Here is a 24644-nt window from a genome sequence, read left to right as displayed (position 1 = left end):
ATTGTGTGTTCTATTTTTTGATGCAGTGTGTAATGACTGCTCAGTAGTGTTTTCATTTTGACGGGCTTGGAGCATGATATGACAACGTAGTTTGGTTTTGAGCACAGACAAAACTGTTTTGAGGAAAAAGTTCGGTTTTGCAAGAATGTTTTGTGAATGTATTTAGAAGGTTTCAAGAAATGTATCTGAGCGATCGTGAATTTTTTTTTATATTATGTTATATGTTTTATGACCGTCTTTTACAATCTTGGGAGGTCTTATATGAACCCTGCAGTGCAGAACGTTTGTCTCGACTTTCTGCCAGTGAGAGTTTGTATAAAAAACACTGTCAACACATGCTAACATCATAGACTCCACCGTAGCCTTCTTTGTTGGTACCCTTGCAGCTGTAAGATGGTGGATACATTGTTTTGAGTGTCACAAACCCTGCAAAATAACTTGTTTCATTTGTGGAATTGGATTTATTCAGACTGATAACATTTGGAAAGTCTAGAAGAGCCACATGAGTGAATCATCATAACGTTCTGATGTCCATGCACTGCCCATAGAGCATGCCCAGTATGCATTTATCTGGCCAGGGCAGGAATGTATCACCAGACATCAAATGTTAAAAATGGTATGCTGTGAAAAAGAGAGCTTTAACTGGCAGTGATAGACTTAATTAGCATTATGTGAACTCATTTGATAAGGGCTTCAATGTAACAGACGTTCATTTGGCTATATGTAAAAGTCCAGCACTATGGTTTCAATATACAACAGGCCTGCATCCACTTTTACATGTTAAATGAATGTGATGTTTTATTTCTTAAATAAATAAATACTTGTTTGGTATATACAATGTCAGAAAGCAGTGAAAAAATGCATGTGGAAGTTTTCAAAGTTTTGTCTGACCATCAGTCAAAGATTTCCTTTTACAGCTAAGAATAAAGCAGCTAATCCTCACACTGGAGAAACTGTTGCTGTTGATTGCCTAATTTAGTATTCTTAAAATACTTATTAATGTAGCTCTACGTTTATAAATGAAAATGATTCAAATCCATGTGTGGGTGTCTAAGTCTCACTATGTGTGTGTGTGTGTGTGTGTGTTTGGCAGATGTCTTGAATGAGACCACTCAGCGGCCCTGTAACTGCTACTTCCACAGTAACTAAAAAAGCATCTAAAATCTAATTGACATTGGTCTCTCAATGAGGCACTTTCCATTTTCCGAAGAGCTCCTTATTAATAACCAAAACATGAAAGGATGGACCAAGTGAAGGACACAAGGAAGACAGAGCGAGTTAGACAGAAAGACATGCAGAGACAATGAAGTGGGGGAGTCCAGAGAGGGAAAAAAAAGAGTAGGTGGTGAGAAAATCTCCCTTGAGAGGAAAAGTGTGATAGAAACAGAGAGTCACAGATTAAAATCAAAGGAAATATGGTATAACAAAAGAGTAGATGCGAAAACAAGGCTGAAAGATGTCTGGGTCATAACATACACATCTGCAGAGGGAAAAGGTAGCATGATGCCTCGGAATAAGAGGTACACAAGACCTGAGTAGCTTAAAATAGAAACTGGAGACAAGTGGAATAAGATGAATGGTGTAGCACAAAGACAGCACCAGGTATAAGGCCTGGGTTCGGCCTCCAGGTGCCACTCTCTGTACAGTATGACCTATTTTTTTTATGTCTAATGCACTTTCCTTCTTTCTCATCTAATCATATCAATATCTCAAGTACCAAGTGTGTGTCTGTGTGAAGAGATTTGACACGTTGACTCAGTGGGATGGGAAAAAAAAAAGAAGAAAACAAAGTAAATGATAGAGAGAGATGAAAGATGGGAGGATGGTAGAGAGTCAAAGTCCAACCTTGCTGAAGCGAGGAGAGCAGGAGGAGAACTGTCTGATCTCCACCGGCTCGTCATCATTGGTGTCATCCTCGTCATACGTATTGATGTGGTGATAACGATCGGAGCGGGCTGGCAGAGAGGAGAGTGGGGCAGGGGAGAGCTGTCATTTCAAGATGAAATGTGCATCTCTGACTGGAATGGTGTCAGGACATTATTGTACACCCCATAAACCTAATATTAATGTAACTACGGTAATTTACGGACACATAAATCCAGGAACACGTACTATCAAAGTAGCTGGTGTCCTCCTCTGACTCCAGGTGAGGGATGAACTCTGCCTTCTGCCTCAGCAAACTGTTCCAGTCGAGCTCGTTGAAGAACGAGTGTTGCTTCACCTCGAAGGCTCCACCTGGTGGGAGGGGCACAAACAACATATAACCTGATAGCCTAATCCAAAAAGATGGGTGGACAGTCTGCTTGAAAATAAATATAAGCTAACTTTATATTTGTAGAATACCAGGTGGACTTAATAACAAGACTTAATCATACATTATTCAACAAACCACATGAATACCTCTTTGAAAAATGTTCACAGTTCATCAATTTTGAAAATATACTCTTCTTTTTTTTTTTTTATTATTTCTTTTTTGCTAGTGAGATGAGAAGACTACTGCTACTAAGACTATTTTCATATAAGTGTCCAAACAAATTGAAGTTGGAGACAGTTTGGCACAATGATTAGAAACAGAGGAATCAACTTTCCTGTTTGTTGCAAACACTACACGTTGAACTTGAAGGCCAGAGATATATTTAAGGGATGTAAGGGACATGCAAAACTAAATGGAAACAAATCCGAGACCGTTACGGTAGTGCACGGCGGAAAAGGCTGGAATAACAAAGTGGGGACGGGGATGGTGTTCATTTTTTACATTACTGCTCCTTTAAAACCACACAAATATAGGATTAACCTGTTAATTGACAAGGTTTTGACAACTTTTTGAAAAGATTTTGGTGCAGGAGAGGTGTAACTCAGAGAGAGAGCCATGAGTGAACCTGGCTCAGTCTCCTTGTTGAACTGCAGTGAACTTCCAAAACTAGTCAATAGGCGGACTTTGGTTGTGCCAGATTGGATCAGGTGGTGGGACACACGCTCTAAACTCTATACTACTGTGATTGGTTGTTTTACCATCAATCAACTGGTCCTAAAGAATTATTCCTAACCTAAGCCCTAACCATAACCCTCCCACAACCTAACAACGGATTACAAGCAGAGTCTCTCCCGCTGATGTAATCTAGTACCAGCCATTACCTTTGGACAGAACCAGGCTAGCTGTTTTTTTTTTTTTTTCTCGTCTTTGTGCAAAGCTAATCAAACATTAAATTAACATCTAACTCTGTACAAGAAAGATACTGAGTCCCAAAATACTGACTGATATTTTAGTCCTTCTTTCCTACTTTGCATTCTTAATATTTTTGCAAATAGCTGAAGAGGGTGAATCTGATGCAAAGTAAAAGCAAAAATCAGTACCTGTACCCAGCCTCACAAGAGGGTTGGTCTGCAACAGAGCAGAGATGAGCGCCTGGGCATCTGCAGGCAGGGTGTCGTCACCATCTGGCCAAGCTATATCATCTACCAGAGACACAAGAGATAGAGCAAAGGGTCAGAATAACAAGCAAGAGAGAAATTGCCTCTTGTAAAGTACTTTTAAAGATGATAAATTACAGGCCAGTCCAAACTGCTGCAATAAAATGCCCTAATACTTTCATCAGAAGAGCAGCTATATGAGTAGTATTTAAAAATCGTCTGGCCTGAAAACTCTACTCAGAGTCAGTGTAGAAAGAAATAGTAACACTGTACTGATTATTAATATATGCAGTTTGACAGAGACTTCAAAACAAAACAGTAATTCAGTGCAAGTTAAACACCGTTTCCTCACCTGTGATGACCTGTCCAAACAGCTCCTCAGGAGTGTCTCCAAAGAAAGGCACACAGCCCACCTGGAACTCATAGAGGATGATGCCCATGGCCCACCAATCCACCGGCTTCCCGTAGCCTTGACGGAGGATCACCTCGGGAGCGATGTACTCTGGAGTCCCACAGACCTGTGGGGAGTGATGGAGGGAATGTGGAGGAGAAGGAGGCAAGCTGACGGGTCAGATGAACCTTTCAATAATGAGGAAAATTTTGACTCGGCAGCTGAGCCAGAGAGTAATGCCACAGACATATATATATTCTTTGATTTTAAAACAACAATGCATGTTGTTGTTATTTTTTTTCTTTCTAAGGCAACTGCAAGGTCAAATCAGTGAATCATATTTTTTTTTTTAAGAAATTGTTGTCATCTGCATAGGAAATTTGGTTTGGTACATAGTGGTACATAGCATGAAAAGTTTGGGAACCTCTGCCTTGATGAGTGACTAAAAACCATGAGAATTATCCACAGCAAAGTTTGAGGACAATCCAGATAAGTGGAAACTTGTATCCAAAAGGAAACAGTGCGGGTGAGATTTTGAAATCTTATTTTTATTGCTGTGAGCACCAAAAGAAAATGTCATTACTTTCCTAAATATGGCACGCAAAGTCTCAGTATCAGAGACTTCAACACATTGTACTTCAGTTAATTAGTTGTTTGGACAAACAGTCCTGTAATATTTGAGGCAATAAAATGGAAATCATAAATTTTTCACCCATCTTGTGTTTATCGTGTCTGTAAATTGCAGGTTTCATTCTAACAATCATACAGTGTGTTCTGTTCAGTAATGATGTGCAGTCAGGAGATCTGAAAGTGAATATACATCTATGCAATTATGGTGGTGTGTGAATGGCTGTGCATTGTGCATGCTGTCTTTACAGCAGACAGCATTAATGACTGAAGGAGGAATTCTCTTCTTATCAGAATCTCCTTTTAAAAATTAAAAGTAAAGCAGTGTCTGTCTGTTCTATCCACAGATGTGAGTTGATTACTGGCAGACAAACAGATGCCTGCCTCGAGCCAGAAGAATAGGAGGACACACGGGCTATTCTCACTGATTATGACTGGTTTAATTCAGGGCATAAACAATAACTATAATTGCAAAAAGGAGTTTGATGGAGAGCCTTAATGATTCAGTGATTCAGACTAAACAGGAAGCATTGTAATGCAGCGTCTTTATTTGGAGATTATTGACTTTCCCGGATGACTTAGCAGGTTTGAACGCATGACTGGAGAAAACTAAAGGTTGTTTTAAATGGCACCACATATCCAATATTTCACTAATTCTAAATTGCAGACACCTCATTCATACAGTTGCTAATTAAAATGTGTTTGTCAGCAGCCTTTGTATTTTTATTATATGGTAATAAAACATTGCAATTAATGTCCAAAAACCTGAAATACTGGCTGGTACCTGCTTGTCCAGAAACTCCCTTGCATCTTTTTCAATGTGTCCTTCGTACAGGTTGGTGGTGAGGCTCATTAGACCCATCTTCGACAAGCCAAAGTCTGTGAGCTTAATGTGGCCCATGGAAGTGATCAGGAGACTATATGGAGAGAGGAAACAGGCATTCAATAGTTTTATCCTGAACAAGGAGACATACTGCTGCCGTGCCAGCAATAGTCATGACTAAAAGCACTTTAGAAACACCAGAACTCTGTTTCTGTAATTTTTTAAGTCTATTACTAATATCGTCTCTTTCACACATATGAGGGATGATAAGAAAACTTCAGAGACTGCTCCTGTTGAGCTCGAATGGAGCGCAGCACTGCAATGTGCTCGGAGCAGGGGGAAGCAAAAACTTTGATAAATAAGTATTCCATGTTACCTTAATAGATCAACATCAGCACCAGTGTTACAGGGGCTTTTGTGAGCAGTGATAGCATGTGATTTCACCATGGACCTGAAACTTGAGCAAAGAGTTCACACCAAGTTTTCTGTCAAACTCTGGAAATTATCAAGAAAGACCCTTGAAAAAGCTTTAAAAAACAATGACAATGAAGCAATGAGCCATGTGAGGTGTTTTGAGGGACATTTACGTTTCAGAGGGGCAAAACGTCGCTGTCCAAAACCAAAAAAGGCGCATCAGGTCAGGAGTGCAACCAGGTGGGTTTTTTGGCATTCGCAGGGTTGTGCACTGTAAATTGTCCCACTGGGTCAGACTGTCCACACCAAGTTCTAATGAGACATTCTGAAGCATGTCAGGGAACAAGTTCCCACAACAAGTTCTGTGGCCATCACGCCACAGTTCAGGTCTTTTCTTTTTCTCTAACATGATGACATGCCTGCTCACAGTACATTCAAATTTTAAAATTGTTTTCACCATCAACAACACAGTAGTTGCTGCCCAGCACCCCCTAGTCGCTGGCTCCCTGTGACTTATTTTTGTCCCCCAAAAATGTAAGCCAAACTTTGATGTGTATATTTGAAGCGGAAGTTTCCAATCCATGGTGAAATTGCAAATGTGCACGGATCACTTATTACAAAAACATGCATAACACACAGGTGCTGATGTTGATCAAACAATAAAACATGGAATACTTACCCACAAAAGTTGTTGTTTCCCACTGTTTCACGTGGAACAGGATCATTCTCTGAACTTGCACCTCAGTCATTGGAGCAATTGTTAGCAATTGTTATCAAAAATATTGATTAGAGCAACTTGAATTACTCACTTGTCAGGTTTGAGGTCTCTATGGACGATACCATAGTTGTGCAGATACTCCAGGGCTAATACAGTTTCAGCAAAGTACATCCTTGCCAGATCAACGGGCAGAGCCCCGATGTTCTTCAACAAAGTGGCACAGTCACCACCTGAGAACACAGAAACACCAGAGGTTGATGTGTTAAATGAAAATCATTCAGACAAATAATGCTAAAGCACAGATACTCAGTAGGACAACATATTTTGATCCTCCAATTAGGCAGAATAAAATCCTAAGATGTGATTCATTATAACAGCATTCATATTTATATATATACCCATCCCAGTGCTTTTAAATGAGGGAAACGTTTTTGTTTTTTATGTTTCTAATCAATTTTGGGTTGTCACCCATCTGTGCTGCCACTAATTCATGTTTGGCAGTATTATAATAAATTAGTCACTAATTCACTCCTGCCCCTGAAGCCTTAATGTGTGCACCAACAGCAAATATGAGAACTGCTGCAGCCAAAACCACATCACTGCCCTGTGCTGGCCTCTATAAAAATCAGCACAACTGGAAAGGAAGATAAGTAGAGCTGGAGCAGCAGTGTGAATAATCTGACCCTGTTTTAGTTTCATGGTTGAGAATCATTGTGTTGGTGAAATAAGAGTTGTATCTGCCCTTCTGGAAATATATGAGTATAATTATATTCAAACATTGAAGTTTCCTGTATGTTTTAAATGTGGTTTGGGATTGAAGGGTGGCAAGAACAACACCATCATTGCACTATTTGGGTGCTTAGATGATAATTGAATAAGTCTAAACTATGAGGTCAGCAGAGTGAAGAAGGTCATGGCTGAAGCACTCAGAAAAAAGCTTTAAAAGTGTGTCCTGATGTAAAGAGCCTGGGAGGAAAAATCTCAAAAGTCTTCTGTTACAAACAGAAACCTGACTGAACATTTCTCTACATGCCTGACACAGAAAAAAGAAAGGCAAACGGGACAGGAGAAAAACGAGTCATTCGTTCAAAATGGCCTCATAAATCATGGAAATCGCTTTAATTTGAATCCACCTCTGTTGTAAACATATCCCTTACCTTCAACATACTCCATGACCATGCAGAGGTGTCGCCGCGTTTCAAAGGAGCAGAACATCGAGACTACGAAAGGGTTCTCTGCGAAGGTCAGGATGTCCCGCTCCACAAACGCCTGCTGGATCTGGTTCCTCAGTATCAGATTCTGCTTGTTGATTTTCTTCATGGCAAAACGCTGACGTGTCTCCCTGTGGCGCACCAGGTAGACGGCACTTGAAAGAAGGTGAGACAGACGAGTACAGAAGAGGTGAAGTATCGAGGAAAACACAACGGATTTAAATTTTTTTTAGAAAGGATTAGTCAATCTGCTTGTACACATGAATTCAGAATAGTATGGACGTGTCAAGGTCGAAATCAGAATTTAAAACCTCTGGCACAAAATACCAAGCCCGAAGCTCATGACCTTTATTTCCTTTTTGAGTTCTGTCCTTTTTCTTTCTGATCGACCTAAGCCAGCTTTAGGCAGCATTTAACATGCAGCAGCATGTGTACCGGTCCAGATCAAGAGGAGACCGTATGTTACTCTTGCTGTGGAGTACATTTTAAATGCATGTCATTTTTCTTTGAATAAGTGAATAGACCAGTCCCTGAACATATGTTAAACATGCATTTTAAAATGTGCTCCTCAGTCCCGAGGGTCCTCCATTATTGGTGGTTTAATGATTCACTGTGCCAGGACGAAAGCCACTGCTTTTTAGAGCCTGACTGATTGACAGATGGATTCTGCTATCAATTCATTGACCAAAATGTGTTTATCAAACATTTGTGATAAAAATATGTAATAGTAAACATTAAACGTTATTGTCCAAAATGGCATCAGTGCTCTGCAACAGCTGCTGCAACTGAAATTCAGCTGGATTGAAAAATTTGACAGCAACCGTGAAAACGAAATAAACAAAAACATGACATCAATCATAACATCAATATTTACCTGTTAAAGTAATCAAAGTGTTAAAATGCTAAATTTAAAATATGCTGTAAATCAAATAGCAGGAGAAAAGAAGATAAATATTATCTTTGTGCTGATATTGTTTTTTTCTGATTCCACTACTTCCACCACATACTTCCTGCATGAAAAGTATTTTGATAACCACAGAGGCTCACTCTTGACCTTTAAAACAGTCATTCAAACAAAAAAACAAAATAATAGCAAAATCTGAACTCAAAGTTATAGTATTAGATTCATCAGCAGATCACGTGTGCTCATTTATAGCAGAGGAGAAGGCTGAAGTTTAAAAACTCAGATGGACAACTGAGAAAATTTCATCCACTGACTTCAGTTAAGAGTTCTACAAAATTACTTTAAAAAGCTTGATTGGGTTTGATCTGGTTTCTTTGAGGAATCAATGAGGTCTAAATCCATCGCTTACCCGTAAGCTCCATTGCTGATCAGTTTGATGCTCTGAAAGTCTTCTTCACTCGGTGGCTTGATAGATCTCCCTCTTCCCTGGTGAAACCCGAAATTTAAAAAAATTGTAAATCTAATTTTAAAAGTGATTTGTTCTTAGTGGTTTTGTGTGTGTGTGTGTGTGTGTGTGTGTGTGTGTGTGTGTGTGTGTGTGTGTGTGTGTGTGTGTGTGTGTGTGTGTGTAAACTTGTGTGGAGTCATTTATATTGTGAGTATATAAATGCATGTAAACTCAGACTTGTCTGCACAGGTGTGTAATGTGTGTTTGTTCATCACCTCTGCAGAGTCATCGTTCTCTGGAGTATGTGGACCCTCGCTGTCGTAGCTGTCGAGGCTCACGATTTCTGCAGAGAAACATGTTCGTTAACGACCGAACCTGATGTCACAAAGAGGAGAGACGAAGCTCACGCTAAAACAACTGGCCTCCCACACTAATGCAAAAAGACAGCAAAACTGCAGCTGCTCAGACATCTTTAACAAAACAGCTATTCAAGTTTCAAAACAGCTGAAGGACCAAAAGCGTCAAATCACAGAAGGAAAAAATCTGAGAATGAAAATAGCTTCTTCCTATTAATCCTGTCTCCTTCAGCTCTCCCTCCCCCACACTTTGTTCTTATTCCCTCCACGAGCAGCACTGGCAGCTAATTTCCAGTGTTCTTGCACTCTTGTATGTGACAGCTGCTTGAATACACTGATTATACCACTGTTTTGTTGAAGCAGGGAAATAATCGCATGATAATTAACTGTGCAAAGCTTTTAAAAAATTCCACTGTAGATATTAGCTACAAGTAAAATAAAAGCCACTGAGCTCAGAATCATACATTCTGTCAGTCTATGTTTGACATGGAAAACAACTGATCTTGTCAACCGTCTCTGAAGGCGTGGATGTGCGGGCAGCTATGTGGGTGTGCATGTGTGCGTGACAATGTAGGTGCTAAAGAAAATGCACGATCAAGATATCGAGTGGCACATTGTAAGTAGAAATGAACTCAGAAAGACCAAACTGAACAGATTCCTCATGAATTCAGAAATAAAACCGCAGCAGTTTATTGTGAAGAGTTATTCTGGCCCATTTAACCCATCAGCTAATGAGCAGCTCTTGATGGATTAGACTGGGGACGGATGAGCAGATGTGAATTAGAACTGTGAGTTAGGGGGCCGGAGTTTGAGTCTTGAAGATTAATGAAAGAGAGCAACGCCACCACACTAGCAGCCAGCAAACAATCCAGGCAGATCAGACTCTACATCTATATCCTCGTCCTGAATATCCAGCAAAGCTGATCAATGTAGTACACACACACACACACACACACACACACACACACACACACACACACACACACACACACACACACACACACACACACACACACACACAAAATAGAGACAAAACAAAATACTGATGCAACATTCGACCCATTAATATTAATACATTTTGTAACTTGGCTTCTTCTTCTTACTTTAGGTTGTGAAATAATGTTGATCTAAGTCTTAGAACTACTGTACCTTTAATTTTGGGGCTTTGCTGAATGTAAACAGGAATTATTGCAGTTTAATATACTAGAATATAAAATATACTGTTGCCATGGAGTCACTGATTATGCTGTGTTAACAGTCTTTTTCATAGCCTTCATTTATTTACTTGGCAAAGTGGCCCACTGAAGCAGAATTAACTATCAGGACAAGTGTCAGTGGTGAGGTGATGATGAAGTTATAAGGAGCACTTTAATGGTTTTTGGACATTTATTGGCGATGGACATCTGAGATAGAGGTGTCCTTGCAAAATGTAAGTCACACTGAATTAAAAATAAATGTGTGTCATATCTGTGTACTCAGGTTTGACCGAGTTGTGACTGAGAAGGATTACAGCTGTAATCAGGCGCTCTGTGTTTTAAAGTACCCTAATTGCGTCCACCAGCTAAAGCTGATGCCATAACTGCTAATCATGTTAAACAGGTCAAATCAGCTGGTTAAACAGCAAAAACAAACTTACTGATGTTTTTACAAGACCAGCTTGTACTTGTCGCTTCCACTGCACCCAGTGAGACATGCGCCTCACTCTTTGAAAACCTCTGGTTTAAAGGAATTAGTCTGGGAAATAGGCCAGTTTGCCCTCTTGCTGAGAGGAAGATAAAAAGAATGATTTCATGTCTGCCCAGTAAATACTGCATGGGGCTCAAGCCAGGAGGTGGTTAGCTTAGTTTAGCTCAGCTCAGAGAGAATAGGGCTGGACCAACACTGCGAATCATCACACCCTGTTGGAGAACAGCTCGCGTAGCTCTCTTCCTGCTTCTTCCATTCCTCGCTCCTCCCTGACCTGTAAACTGTTCGCCCTCCGTCATCATCGAAGATGTTCCAGCCCTTAATTGAGTCATGGAGCTTTAAGTGAGAAAACACAGGAGCATCCAAAGTGAAAGTCTTTTACCCCTATAATCATAATGTCATTACTGACTAGTCAGACGATCTAATAAGTAATGACATGGAGCAGTTGTCGCACTGCATGATTTTTAATACTGTGGGTAAATTCCTGTAGAAACTGGAATGGAAATAGCAGCAGGATAGCAATCTGAGTCAGAACTGAATTTTGAAAACATCCTTTGCAGCTCTGTATTTTTTTTTCCCTTCATAAGCCAAGGCTTAACTTTTCTTCTCCTTTTCTATATTTCCATTCCAATGTCATCTTGGCTCATTCAGAAAAAAATATGACAACTGAGCAAATTTCTGCAGCCCAACAGAGCCACAGTCGCAGTTATCATTATTATTCAGCCTGAGCCGGGGATGTCAAAATATTCAGACCATAGATTCTATTCAGAATAACTATTACTGTATATTTTGCTCCCTTACCTTTGCTCTGATCTGTTTTATGGAATAATAATAAATCCAACACTGTATTTTCTCTCAGTGTTACTTAGAGGAATGTTTCAAAGTATACATCTGACAGTTGGGGTGCTGCGCCTCATGAGCAGTTGCTATCTCTTCAAAATATCACCGGAGTGAACGAGGATATCCAGTTTAGTCTTTTTTACATCTTTCTCTGGGAAGAGTTAGGACGCTAGGAAGCGTGGAAAGTCATGCTGGCCTGATGAAATGCACCGTGTGTTTGAAAAATCCAGCACCTCTAAAGTTCACTAATTAACAATTTATAGTCAAACCAACAAACTATTACAGGTTGTAACTACTTCTTGACAAACAGCAGTCACTGTGTCACTGAGACTGTAAGATTGTATGAAGTAACTGCACCTCTGCTGTTGTTCAAGAAGGAGTTACAGCACACAACTGCCCCAAACAACACAAACTGCTGTTCTTACATCCCTGTTTGTGTATCTACTAAAAAAACAAGAAACAGCATGTTCATTTGTGAGCTTTAGATGCGTTAGTGGCGATATTTTTTCATATAGCTGTTTGGAGCTGCTTTCTGTCTTTACAGCGAGTTAGGTTAATCGCCTCCTGGCTCCAGCTCCGTACGTGCCACAAAGACGTGGGAGGGATATTGATCGTCTCATCTGACTCCTGGAAAGAAAGTGAATAACTGAAACCAGAAAATGTCTGCCTGAAAACAGTCCTATGAATTCCCTTTCTCTCTACATATTTACCATTAAAACATATCAACCCTGACACATTTATCTTCTTCGTCTCACCCTCCAGTGGGTCCCTGGTCAGCCCCAATTGACTGATGATGTATCGAGGGATGTCGGCCTTCATTAGCTGCCCCTCCTTGGCATGGTCCTCCGCCGCCTCCAGCAGATGGTAAAACTCTTCAGGGTTGAACTCCTGTCATTAAAAGAACAAACAGTGTGGAGTCAAAGAAATCTTTAACACACAATTAGATCCATCTCAAACTGATATGGATGCAAAGATTCATCAGCATGCAGCATTTAGGATGTAAAAAAAAAAAGATCATTGCTGCTTTACCATTCTGACAAACTTAAATATATTTATGTCTGTGATCAAATTCCGCACCGACAGTTTTAACACCTTCAGATAGATTTGAGGATGCCGGCTGGTGCCCTGTCCACTCCAGTCAACACCAAATGATTTTCACTGGAACAATAACCCTTACTTTGAATATTGGATAACAAAAAGCAAACCATTGTCTTCTTCTGTTGCAAAATCTCACTGATCTTCAGAAAAAAGTTTCATCAGCCGAATGATGTTAAACAATTTGATGGCTCTTACTGGTACTTCATCTTGATACGTCACTTTTATTCTTTTTTACAGATAATAATGATGGCACGATAATGAAGTAGTTTACATAGTGCTGGTCAAATGTCTATATATTAATATATATAGTTAAAGAGGGAAATACGCCCTAAAATGGCTAATAATATCTCAGAAAAGCTAGACTGAACCATTGCTTGGTCTATGTTAGAAAACTGTGAAAAATATTTATTTTCCAAAGTAGCAGCTTTGGAAATCAACAGATGCTTAATTTACTGTAAGAGAACACTTAGAGAACCAATACATAAAATGTATGAAGCCGTAACTGGAATGAGTGATAAAAGTTATTACTATTAATGCTGACTTGGTGTTTCTATTTATATAAATACTATCAGTTTTTTTTAAACTCCCAATTATTGATACCTGTGTTGTAATCAAGAGTCCTGTGTTGGGCAATAATTGTTGTCGGTATGTTTATGCCTTATTGTGAGAAAATTGTTTCCCAGTATATCACATTTTCAGCTCTTGATATGTAACCACGAAAGCAGACTCCCTAGTTTGGAGTAACAAAAGGATGTGATAACAGCAAACAAAAGATGACTGTTAATGAACTGATGTTATATTGTGTCACATTACATAAACTTATCAAAGTAATTCTAAAAGTGTGCCCAACTCATAATCACAAAACCAGTTTACTTCAACCTGCAGTGAATTCATGACCAAACATCGCTATGGGGCTGTCAGACAAACACAATCAGTGTTAATACACTTCCAAACTTTAAATTGCTTTCTTACAAACATCCATTTTTTTCTGACTAAACAGCCTTTTGTAGTGTCCTGAGGGATTCAGTTCATTCCTGTTGGTGGAATAACATTTTGATTAGAAAGCCTGGGGCAGCCGGGATCATTTCCTCCCCAATCCTCTCATATCTGTTCCCTCTGACGACTACAGTCCGAGTACAGAAAGGGGGAATTAACCTGGTTCCTCTGATAGCTTGCTCTGCTCGAGGATAATATTCTCCCAGCTAACAGCCTACAGACTGTGTGACATTTTCACCAAATCAGACCTCGCGACTGACTTGAATGCTAAATGAACTCTATGGCCGCGGACAACATTTTATCTGTGCCCGTCCTGTCCTCTCTAACCTAAGGGCCACGAGGATCTAAAATCCCCCTCCACATTCTGCCTGACCCTATCGACCTCTTCTGATGGTCGCCTTGGCAACGGAAAGATGAGCCAAGGGGGTTTGGGAGGAGGAACCACACCAACAGCGAAAATGGGATACCATCAATCAGCGAGCCGGTATTCAGGTGTGGCTCAGCCGCCCGTGTATACAGAGGTTTTTTATTACCAAGTAAGTTTGGATGAATTGAACATGCCAAGGACACGGCTCCGTCCTCCACAAGATTTGATACGCTGCTAAGGAGACTGACAAGTTGAGGAGGTGGACAGAATATCATGCAGTTTCCAGTTAAGTTGGAAAAATATCCTGCGGCAAAAAGTGTGTACTCCGCTGCTGCCGAGCTCGTCTGATGTACTGAATGACGCGGCTTAAACAAAACTCTGACCTCTGCTGCATAATACAGTAAATTCCTACATCCACAGAACATCTCCAGTATTTAGAGAGCTTAAGGTGAAACAACATTTACTGGAAGCAAGTGAATGAACATGCATCTGTGTGCTTTAGCTTGTCTGTTTTTCCTGAATACGTGAGAAATATGTTATGTGTAGTTTGTTGTTAAACCACGATAAAACCAAACTAAACAGAGTTGCTTTGAGATATATGCAGGTTTAACAACAGAAAAAAAAAGACATGGTCACTGCACAGCGTTAATGAGAACTGTCTATTTGTCGTAAAATGTCTTGTCGCTTTCTTTACTTTTTTGGAAGCTAAAATAAAATCTATTCAAGTTCCTCTAAAATTATCTTAAAAACTCAGATTACCACATGAATCTCTCCTGAATAAAAAGTGAGGAACAAAGTCTGCAGCCCGTTGATCAGGCACCTGTAGTGAAAACTGCAGGCATCTGCTGTATACTATATATTTTAAGGATTTTACTCTTACTTTTTACTCTTAAATTATCTTCTAATCTATTTTGAATGTTTTTATCGCTTTATTTTTATATAATAGTATTTGAATGATCTTAATCTATTCAACCATCCTCCCTAAATTTTGGACTTTAACAGCTTTCATTAATTCATTGTGGCATTGTCTTTTCTCTTTTAGTTCATTTTCATGCTGTTATTTTCATTTTTGTAGTTTGACTTAAAATCCTTGTAAATGAGGGTCTCCTTCAATGATCCTCTCGAGTATAATATATCAAGAATCAAGAGTGTCAAGTATCAACAAATGATGATGATATCTTGAATCTGCATATATGTGTATTTTTTCTTTCATGTTTATGATACTAGCTTGATGAGTATCATTCACCTACAGTATATATTTCCTTTCTGCGGTCCTGGTTTTGGGTAAAAAGTGTAGATGAGGACAGGTTCTGTGTTGCGTTGTTTTTTTTGCTGCTATTGTGGAGTTTCTGATTACTTTGTAGAGCTTTGAATTGGAAATGTTTGCCATGTTGGTGACGTCATATACTGGCACTCAACTTGTGAGTGTTTTCAGTCTCCTTTATGTAACGCCCCAATGCCTGCACCAAACTCTTAAGACATACACGTACAAAAATACATCCTGTCTTTCACTCTTAAAACAAGCAAGAGTAAAACAATGCCATGTTAAAGATGAAAAGAGCCTGAAACCATCCCTTTTGTGGAGTGACAGCACAGCCCCCAGCTGTGACACACTTAGAAAACCCATGTTTCATCACTTCAGACTGAATGCACAGCAGATACTCTGCCCCACTTCTGCTCTTTTTTATGTGCCAATTCAGGGTGAAGGAGTCTGCCCTCCATCTGTGTGTGGGAGGACATGAGACTGTTTGAGCAGATGAAGGAGAACATGTTCAATCAGGCCTCTAGAACAATACACTTGATTAAATTAATGGTAATTTGGTGCAGAGTTTGGATTCTGGGTTTGTTTGACTATTTAACTAAACTAAGACTACACAACCAGACAGTGGGCTGGAACTCACCAAACACTCCAGCAGCCTGGCAGGACGAGAGATGATGATGAAGAGCTTTTTGACTAGCTCAATGACGAAGTTGACCTCTGAGCTCTCTGAGCGCTCGTATGCCTGACGAAGAAAGACAGAGAGACAGATCAGTTTATTAGGTGTCCGAGGCAGGAGACATCACTTTCACCTTCCTCTCCACCTCCATGACTCACAACTCACATCATGGAGCAGCTTCTCCAGGTTCTCCTGCAGTTCACAGAAGTAAACGCTGGTAATAAGCCCCTCTCGTGATTTGGTCAGGCAGTCTCTGGATAGCTCAGCAATCTGGTGGTGGATGAAGCTGAGGACCCCGTCGGCCAGTGGCAGGACACTTTCTGGGCAGTAATGCTGGATGAACTCAGCCAGCCTCTCCTCCATCTGAGCTGTGGCCTGATTAGAGACACGAAGGTGGTTAACAGTCATTAAGCAGAAGATAATGTGATTGCTTATCAAGCACAACATATCTGTGTCTGTAGATCGTCTAGTAGTCTGGAACTACTTCAGAACATGCTCTGAATAAATCCGATCGTCTGATTAATTACTCAAACATCCCCACGCATGGTTTTCTATGCACACATTTTTACGAGTGCCTTTTTGGTGTTTTATATCAGGACACGTCAGCTGTCTCCATCCGAGCTACTGAAAACCAGGGATTTCATACTGATGCTGCTACAGCCCAGCTAACATACCTCCACTACTCCCTGTGATGCTTTGGTGCTTTAAGTTACATGCAACAAATGACGAGACACTGCGTGATGATGCACCTTCTGCATGTTGCACGTCAGAGCTGCTATTTCCAGAGATATTCGTTCATCTTTAAATAATGATGAGAACACCACAAACATTTTTTAAATCAAACTAGGCTTTAAGATGTGAAAATGACGACCTGGACAAGACAAAGAGGTAATTTAAATGCCATTTTTGACACAGAATAATGTGTTATGCATGAGTCACAGAGATTAGGCAAACTTTAATTGACCTGTATAGAGTTACAACTATTTCAGACTTTGGCACTGTGTATTTTCTATGTTAATCTCAAATTGTTTTTGTACATTGATAACTTGATTTCTAGTGTGTTTTCATACTTTTCCCAACATCTGGCTGATTGTGTGTCAAATAGTGATTGTAATGTTTGACTATACATGTAATTAATTGCTGCTTTAGACACATAATTTGTCTGATCGGGCTGTGGTATTCTCAGAAATACATACTATACTGTATGCGTCTTTACAAATACAGGTTTGTGTAATGGGTATAACACACATTAAGTAAGCCCTGGTCCCTGGGAAATTACAGTTATAGAGCTTCTTCATTCTGGACTTTGCTCCCCATTGACACCAGACAGATCAGAAGTTGAATGTATTTTTCAAAAAGTCACTAAATTCAAATCTGATGAATATCAGACATGTTTCTGTGGTTATTGCTGTCTTTGAACCTTTGTTTTTATTTTCCTTTTCTTATTGCTGTTTTTGTTTCATTGTCGGTTGCAGGTTACTTTTCTTTCATGAAGAGAGATTTGACTTATTTTCAGAGTTTCTCTTTGCTTTTTCTGTTTTATTCTTGCGGTGAATTACATTTTTGTTTGTTGTTTTTGTGTGGTGCCCAGGAAGACTGGCGACCATTCTGTGGAAGCTAATAAGGATCCAAATAAAAAAATTCATAATAAAGATGAATACACTGTACAGTAAATAATCTAGAATCTAGTCATTTGATGACTCTGATAGGAGCTGTTTAGTGGTCAGTACAGATTATCCAGCTGATACAGTAAATAACCCAAATATTGCACGTGGTTCAGCAAAATGCTTTCAAAAAGTACACTGTGTGTGTGTGTGTGTGTGTGTGTGTGTGTGTGTGTGTGTGTGTGTGTGTGTGTGTGTGTGTGTGTGTTAAGGACACCTGCCTGCAGTGTCACATACATTTCTTCACACACAGTTCTCTGTTCATGAAGATAGTTGTGTGTCTCTCCAACACGAGTCATGTATCTATGTCTCAGGGTATAACACACAGAAGCAGGATTAAAAGACCTGAATTCAGAATAGCAAGTACAATCAGGCTCACCTATTTTGGTTTGTGAGACAAAAAAACAAGTTTACTAAAGAAGACTGCGAAGCGAAATGCTGTCACTAAAACAGGTCCATGTGGTAGCCTGACTCATCTTGACTGAGGTTATAATTTCTGCAGGTTCATACTTCAGGACATTGATTTGATCCCAGGTGTTTCTTCAGGCATTAGCCATCTCCAGATCAGATTCGTGTAATGTCTAGCGACCTAATAATATCATACAGTACATTGATATTTGTTTTGCCTCAAACACTTTCAAGTCCCGGATGCCTGCCTACAAAGCCAAGAGTGTCCTGGCACCTGTTTACGTCCCAGGCTCTAGTGAAACCCTTTTTAATGTTGCAAGAACTGTCTGATCTCCTGCACACCTGGAGTCCCCAACCCCTCACAAAAGTCCTCACAAATACGACGACACTTTTCTTTATTCTTGCAGCCCTTTGCACTGCGTCCCAGTGCAGATCTGGGGCCATAAATCTAAACGATACGTATGCACAAAAACTATGCATACAATGCTGTGTATAAAATAAGTGTAGAAAGAATGTGTGCAGTTCACCAGGCAGAATACAGTTTGCTAAAGAATGCTTCAGAAGATGTTATAAAAAAGGACATTAAATTTATGACTTAAACTCACAGTAATACATTGTTTAAGTTGCATGCCAATTTTACCCTTAAGTTATTTTGGCAGTGCTCTGCACAGGATTCTGTAGGACGTCAATCAAAAGTGTATTTATTAACCAAATTTGAAAATATTTATGAGTAAGGAGTTTACTCATTCTTCTCATGATTCCCCATACGGATGCTCCATAAATTAATTATTGATGGCCTTCCTAATGTTTAAAAGTGATGACTCAGATATCACTGCAATGACGGTTTATAGTTATGTGTATTAAATTAGTAGTAAAGATGCTGTAAAAAGCCACAGCCATGTTTAACAGTCATGTGTAATGACAGCTGGCAAAGCTGCACAATCTGTAAAACTGCACATGTTCTCATTGATGGGTATAATTAGCGATAGGGTGGGCTCAAATACTGATTAGCAAACATTTGTTTAAAGGCATTGCTAAATACATTTACGGCTAACTGTGGGAGCGGAAATCAGGCTTGTATGTGTGCCTTATTCCACGGTGATTAAGATGTATAAAACAGAATCAGATGAACAAGTGGCTCCATAAATGTGTCAAGAAGAATGTTTATGCATAGTCTGTCTTTGTTCACCCAGTTTTAGTCATCAATCTGCAGACTTTGATGCAGCTGGCCCTGTAAAATGCAGAAATTCCAATGTACGTATTATGCAATACTCGCAGTTTCACTTCTTCCAAAATCTTCTGCAACCAGAAATTCACACTTTTAATCTGATTTTCCATAGTTAATAAAAGGAAAATAAGTCTGCCTTTTATGTAGAGTCTGAAATTTAAATATGTTCTGGGGAGTGTTTTTTTTAGTTTGTTTACTAGATGTTTTGCATAGATGTTCCCACCCTGCGGCACAAACGTACTTACTTGAAAGATCTGACTTCTGCAAGTAAAGAGTCTCTCTGGATAAAAGAATGTGTTTTAAATGTAGCTAAGAGATGGCCACTGCCGGTATGCATATTGTCTGTGTGTGTGTTTGACGTGTGTGCGGAGGTGCAGTTTACACGTGTATTTGTTTGTGTGAGCCTGACCTTGGGGAAGCGCTCCTTGTAGACATGGTTCATCATCACTATTTCATTGTCATAGCAGGATGGAGAGCGCCCCGGGCTGCAAAGAGACCAACACAGAGAGCAGGTGTGAAACATACTGGACCGATGGAAAAAAATCTAAGAAGGTAGGACTGAGCGAGGGGAGGCAGCAGAGAGAGATGCATTTCTAAATTTTTCACTTGAATCAAGGAATAATTCACTGCCACCCCGTCAGTGTATTATGTTAATCGACTGATCACAAATTCCGTACACTCTGTTTCTTTAATGGATCCGGCATCTTCCTGCATGTCATGCCGCACTCTTCAATCCCAAGCATAGTACAGATGTCAGAAACTAGCATATATACGTAAGAGTCACCTGTATGTTTCAGACACACACATGCACAAACGTAATGCTACGCAAAATTGACATGTGGCAGTGTCAAAGCACAAAAATAAACTTCATTTCACAGCAACTAATCCTATGCTGATCCACACATTCACAAAAGAAAAGCAATTTATGAAGAGACGGCTGTTGGTAAACCCATTACAGTTAAGCGTCGCAGACTTATTGTTGTGATATGAAGGGTGACAATGAGACCCGTCAAGGTACGCAATAAAGGCATTCTACGTGTACTGAAGCCACAAGATGTTATCTAGGCCAGCGACTACAGAGGAGCTCCATATGAAAACTGAATACTGATAAGTAGTGATGTGTCGTATGTAGTTAGGGCATGTTGCATCCAGGGGGAGGCTATAATAGGTGTGGTATGAGGGAGTGTACACCAGAGGTTTCGGCTAATAGAGAAGCTACTGCACCCTGGAGAGGCTCAAAGCACTGGAAGGTAGATTGATACTGATATAATAACTGCAATGGAAAATATCCTCACCCGGAGTACATTCAAATACTGTGACTGCAGCTTTTAAGTACTTGTGCTGCATTTGAGTGTTTTTTTTCTACTTTCTGCGCTTACCTCAATTTTGAGGTAAATGTTGTACATTTTACACACAAACAATATGATCAACATCAAAAAAATATGATAATATTTATCCGTCCACTAGTCCACAGTAATACTTCAAGGTTAATTCTGGTGCTTTTCTATATCTTTCAAGAAGAAAAATATATTTCTTTTAAAGATCTAAGTGAATAGGGCATTAGAGTGTCCCTCAATAATTCTCACCTTTTTTGTGACACTCAGTCCTAAAGCCAATTCCTTCTAAAGATATAAATCTTTAAAAAGAAGACACAAATATATACTTTAATTTTTTTTAAAGACTAAGCAATTTCCTCAAAACCACTGGGTACTATAGTTTCTAGCAAAGTTTAAACATGAGTAAAGATTGGATTTGTTAGGTGGCAATTTTCTGCTATGAATGAATACATATTCAATGCTCTCGTGCTCGAGTACTTGCAACGGTGTGAAGGTCTATGACACAGAAAACTGGTGTTTTCAATCAGGTCATCACTGGTTTTGGTCTTTTTATGGGATCACCACCAGCTCATAGGGCTGCACATTTAATAGTATTAAAAACGTAATCTCATTTCTAAATGGCAATAATTCTGCCATATTTTCATCAGGGACCGCAGCAGCATAAAAACAAGTGCTCCCACAACATGTGGCATTAATCCACGTGATGGCGAGCAGCAGAAACTAGCAGTAAGGGTGAATGAGAGAAAACGGCTTAAAGAAAACATTAAAAAAAAGAATTCTTGATCAAAGGTTGTGTAAATAATACACAAGAGATTGAAGCTTTTGTGTTCTTTGTCGGATTCATGAAGCTGCTGCATTAAAGCTTCAAACAAGAGATTTCCCTTTCTGTTGTCCAAATTGATGTGCCCGGTTCTACATCAAGCACCATTATATTTTTCTGAATTTTCTTCTGTATCATGTGAATCAGTGCAATTAACATTTATATTGAAAAAAAATCATGAGAAAATCTGGATTTCAATTCTGAGTAAGAAAATTGTGACTCATTTGTTCTAGAAACCCGCAGCCCTACCACTTTATCCTCTAAACTGTAGATACAACTGGCTCCACATTGATTTACTTCAACATTCAAGTGCTGCTGAAATATCAGTGATAATCCTGTATTATATAATATACTTTGTATACTCTTCAGTATATATTTGAATAATCACTTATTTTGCATACTTTAAGGGCACGTTGCTTGTGATACTTCTTTACTTTCACTTAATAGTAAGATGTTAAACGTAGTACTTTCACCTGTAAATGAGTGTTTTATAGGGCAGTATTCATACCAAGTTAAAGAACCTGACTTCTTCTTCCAATACTGTATAATTATATGATAAAAGTACATTAAGATGGAATAACAGTGATGGTAAATCCAGACATGTAGGAAATATTACCAAGTTACGTATTTTATAAATATCCTATCTTCAAAGACAAAAGGGGTTAATAAATCAAATCTCTCTTCTCTCTAAATGGTAACTGCAGAGATTAAATCTCTGGCACATACTGAACACAGAAGGGGGATTATACAAGATAAATGATGGAGAGCCCTTTGCATCTCTGTCAAACTAATTAAGTGTGTACCTTTCATTATCTTAAAGGGCGGCTGGATATCCTTTCATAACAGTTTAGCTTGTTGAATTATGGTTACATGAGTGTATTTCTTACATCAGATCATCTCTCCACAATTTAACTATCTACCAATAGGTGTTTAAGAAATGTTGGTATCTTTTTGAAGAATCTAAAATTATTCCGTGCCACTGGCCACACACTGAGCAGAAAGTTTAAACAATGAATCATGAAGATGAAATGTCACAGCATATAAAGCTGTGAGTAAAAGGCAAAATGTTTCCATAGTCAAAAACTGGGGCTACACTGTGCCAGCATGTACTATATGTCCTTAGAAGGCTTTTGCTCTCAGGGATAGATGCCTGGCAGAGGACGTCTTCATTTGCTTACAGTTTTTCACGATCGCTAAGACACATTTCTTGAAACATTGCACCCTTTTCTCAAAACTGTAGGCACAAAACCCAGTTTTCAAACTATGCTCTAAGCCTGTCAAAATGAAAACACTACTGAGCAGTCATTACACACTGCATCAACAAATAGAAAACACAATGTTCAGGGCATGTAGCTCCGGGAAAAAAAGGTTTGTTTACAATGCAGTTAATGCATTTTGAATTAAAAAAAAGAAGAAAAAAACATTTCAAACTCAGCGGATTCAGCATTTTTGTAAAGTTGTGGAAAAGAACAAAAAGAAAATATAACTGAAAAGATGTTTCATTGGAGGACATGTCAATGATCCAAATGCGACACTTGATTCCTTCAAAATGTTCAATATGTAACTCTGTTGTTTCTCATGCAGTCTAATAGTGTTGTTCTATGAGGGCCTTTTGTTGCTGGGAGAACATCAGTGTCCTTCCACACTCACATGGCAATCTTTCAATTCTACAAAAAGTGAACATGTAATTAACATGGTTTGTTACAGCAGCTCAGATTTCATCAAAAATTGGGGTTTTTTTTTGTCTTGGGCTTCCTTGCCCTCGTCCTCTTTCTCTAAGTGTCCCACCTCTTACACTCATTTTACTATGTCTCTGCGATGGCTTCTGTTAATTGTTGATATGAACCCTCAACCTGCACTCTGAACTGGCTTATATTGGTTTCATTATGTAATTTGCAACAAATGCCATACATTTTTAGTAGTTGTGTTTAAGCTATGACACTTGTGCTTTGATTGAGTTCAACTTTTGCTACCTGCAGTCACTATTATGCATCACAAGTACATCACAGTGAAAACTGTGTTTTAATGAGTGAGAATGTGTTTAGAGTTTTGCAAAATGAGTCAATGAGATCTGCAAATTGTGTCTAACTCAGTGAAAATTGTTTATGGTTTGGCCAGAAGATTGTGTGATTCAATTAATGGGTTTAGGCTACTGAGTGTTTGGTTCAGAGAATGGGGTTTAGCGATTAAGAAAAAACGAATGCCCATGACCTGCTGTGTTCTCACCTGAGGCTTCGAGAGCGAGGGCGGACGTGCGGTGATCGTCGCCCCCCGTCATCGTCTGTGATGCTCTCTGTGCTGCCAAAGTGCTTGGACAGGAAGTGCAACTCGTCCATGGTTGGCTGAAAGGGCAGCTGGTGCAGGCGCTCCTGGGACGAGCTGGATGACTGTAGAGACACCAGAGACAGGAAAACAAGACAAGGTCAAAGAGTGAAATGCTCTTTGTTAGAGAAGAGAAGAGAAGAGAAGAGAAGAGAAGAGAAGAGAAGAGAAGAGAAGAGAAGAGAAGAGAAGAGAAGAGAAGAGAAGAGAAGAGAAGAGAAGAGAAGAGAAGAGAAGAGAAAACAAGGTGTACTATGTTGAGAGTGGGTGGAAAGAACTGAAACAAAGGAACTACTATAAGTTAAAAGAACAAGAAAGGAGAAACAAGGAAAATAACCAGAAGCAGTTAGTGTAGGAGGGCAAAACAGAATAAAGTGGACTGAAAAGACTACAGGGAATGAAAGAGTCATGTAATGTAAAAGTTGACTGCTGCTTTAAGCGTCTAAAACCTCAGGGGGAGGGGGGGGGGGCGCAAATGGCAGCGCTATTTGGTCTTAAACAGAAGACTTTTCTTTGGCACAGGAGGGAAAAACCAGCCTGGATCAATGGGAGGTTTAATGAACACATCTCCCAATGGGACACCATGGTCGGCTCTGGCCACACAATGATTTCTCCTATAAAAATCCATTTAAAACTCC

The 24644-nt window shown here is 39.5% G+C and overlaps 1 protein-coding gene across 3 annotated transcripts in view; it reads right to left on the bottom strand.

Moving 5' to 3' along the window:
* Positions 1-24644, bottom strand: part of LOC138209597 (microtubule-associated serine/threonine-protein kinase 1-like) — a 77207-nt gene that overhangs the window by 12309 nt on the left and 40254 nt on the right. For all 3 annotated transcript variants that reach the window (XM_069168284.1, XM_069168285.1, XM_069168286.1), the window contains 14 exons: positions 23911-24071; positions 19937-20012; positions 16393-16602; positions 16192-16293; positions 12585-12717; positions 9223-9290; positions 8909-8985; positions 7542-7750; positions 6476-6614; positions 5214-5346; positions 3764-3929; positions 3355-3456; positions 2113-2235; positions 1846-1955 (listed from right to left, as the gene is read on the bottom strand). In XM_069168284.1, the coding sequence (XP_069024385.1) occupies positions 1846-1955; positions 2113-2235; positions 3355-3456; positions 3764-3929; positions 5214-5346; positions 6476-6614; positions 7542-7750; positions 8909-8985; positions 9223-9290; positions 12585-12717; positions 16192-16293; positions 16393-16602; positions 19937-20012; positions 23911-24071 (1809 nt within the window). The remainder of the gene's footprint in view (positions 1-1845; positions 1956-2112; positions 2236-3354; positions 3457-3763; positions 3930-5213; positions 5347-6475; positions 6615-7541; positions 7751-8908; positions 8986-9222; positions 9291-12584; positions 12718-16191; positions 16294-16392; positions 16603-19936; positions 20013-23910; positions 24072-24644) is intronic.

Source organism: Embiotoca jacksoni, unplaced genomic scaffold (assembly GCF_022577435.1).
Source record: "Embiotoca jacksoni isolate LCO1_2020_lvr unplaced genomic scaffold, fEmbJac1.0.p SCAF_4, whole genome shotgun sequence".
Classification (NCBI taxonomy): domain Eukaryota; kingdom Metazoa; phylum Chordata; class Actinopteri; family Embiotocidae; genus Embiotoca; species Embiotoca jacksoni.
Note: the sequence above shows the minus strand (reverse complement) of the source record. Positions and strands in the feature narration are given on the sequence as shown.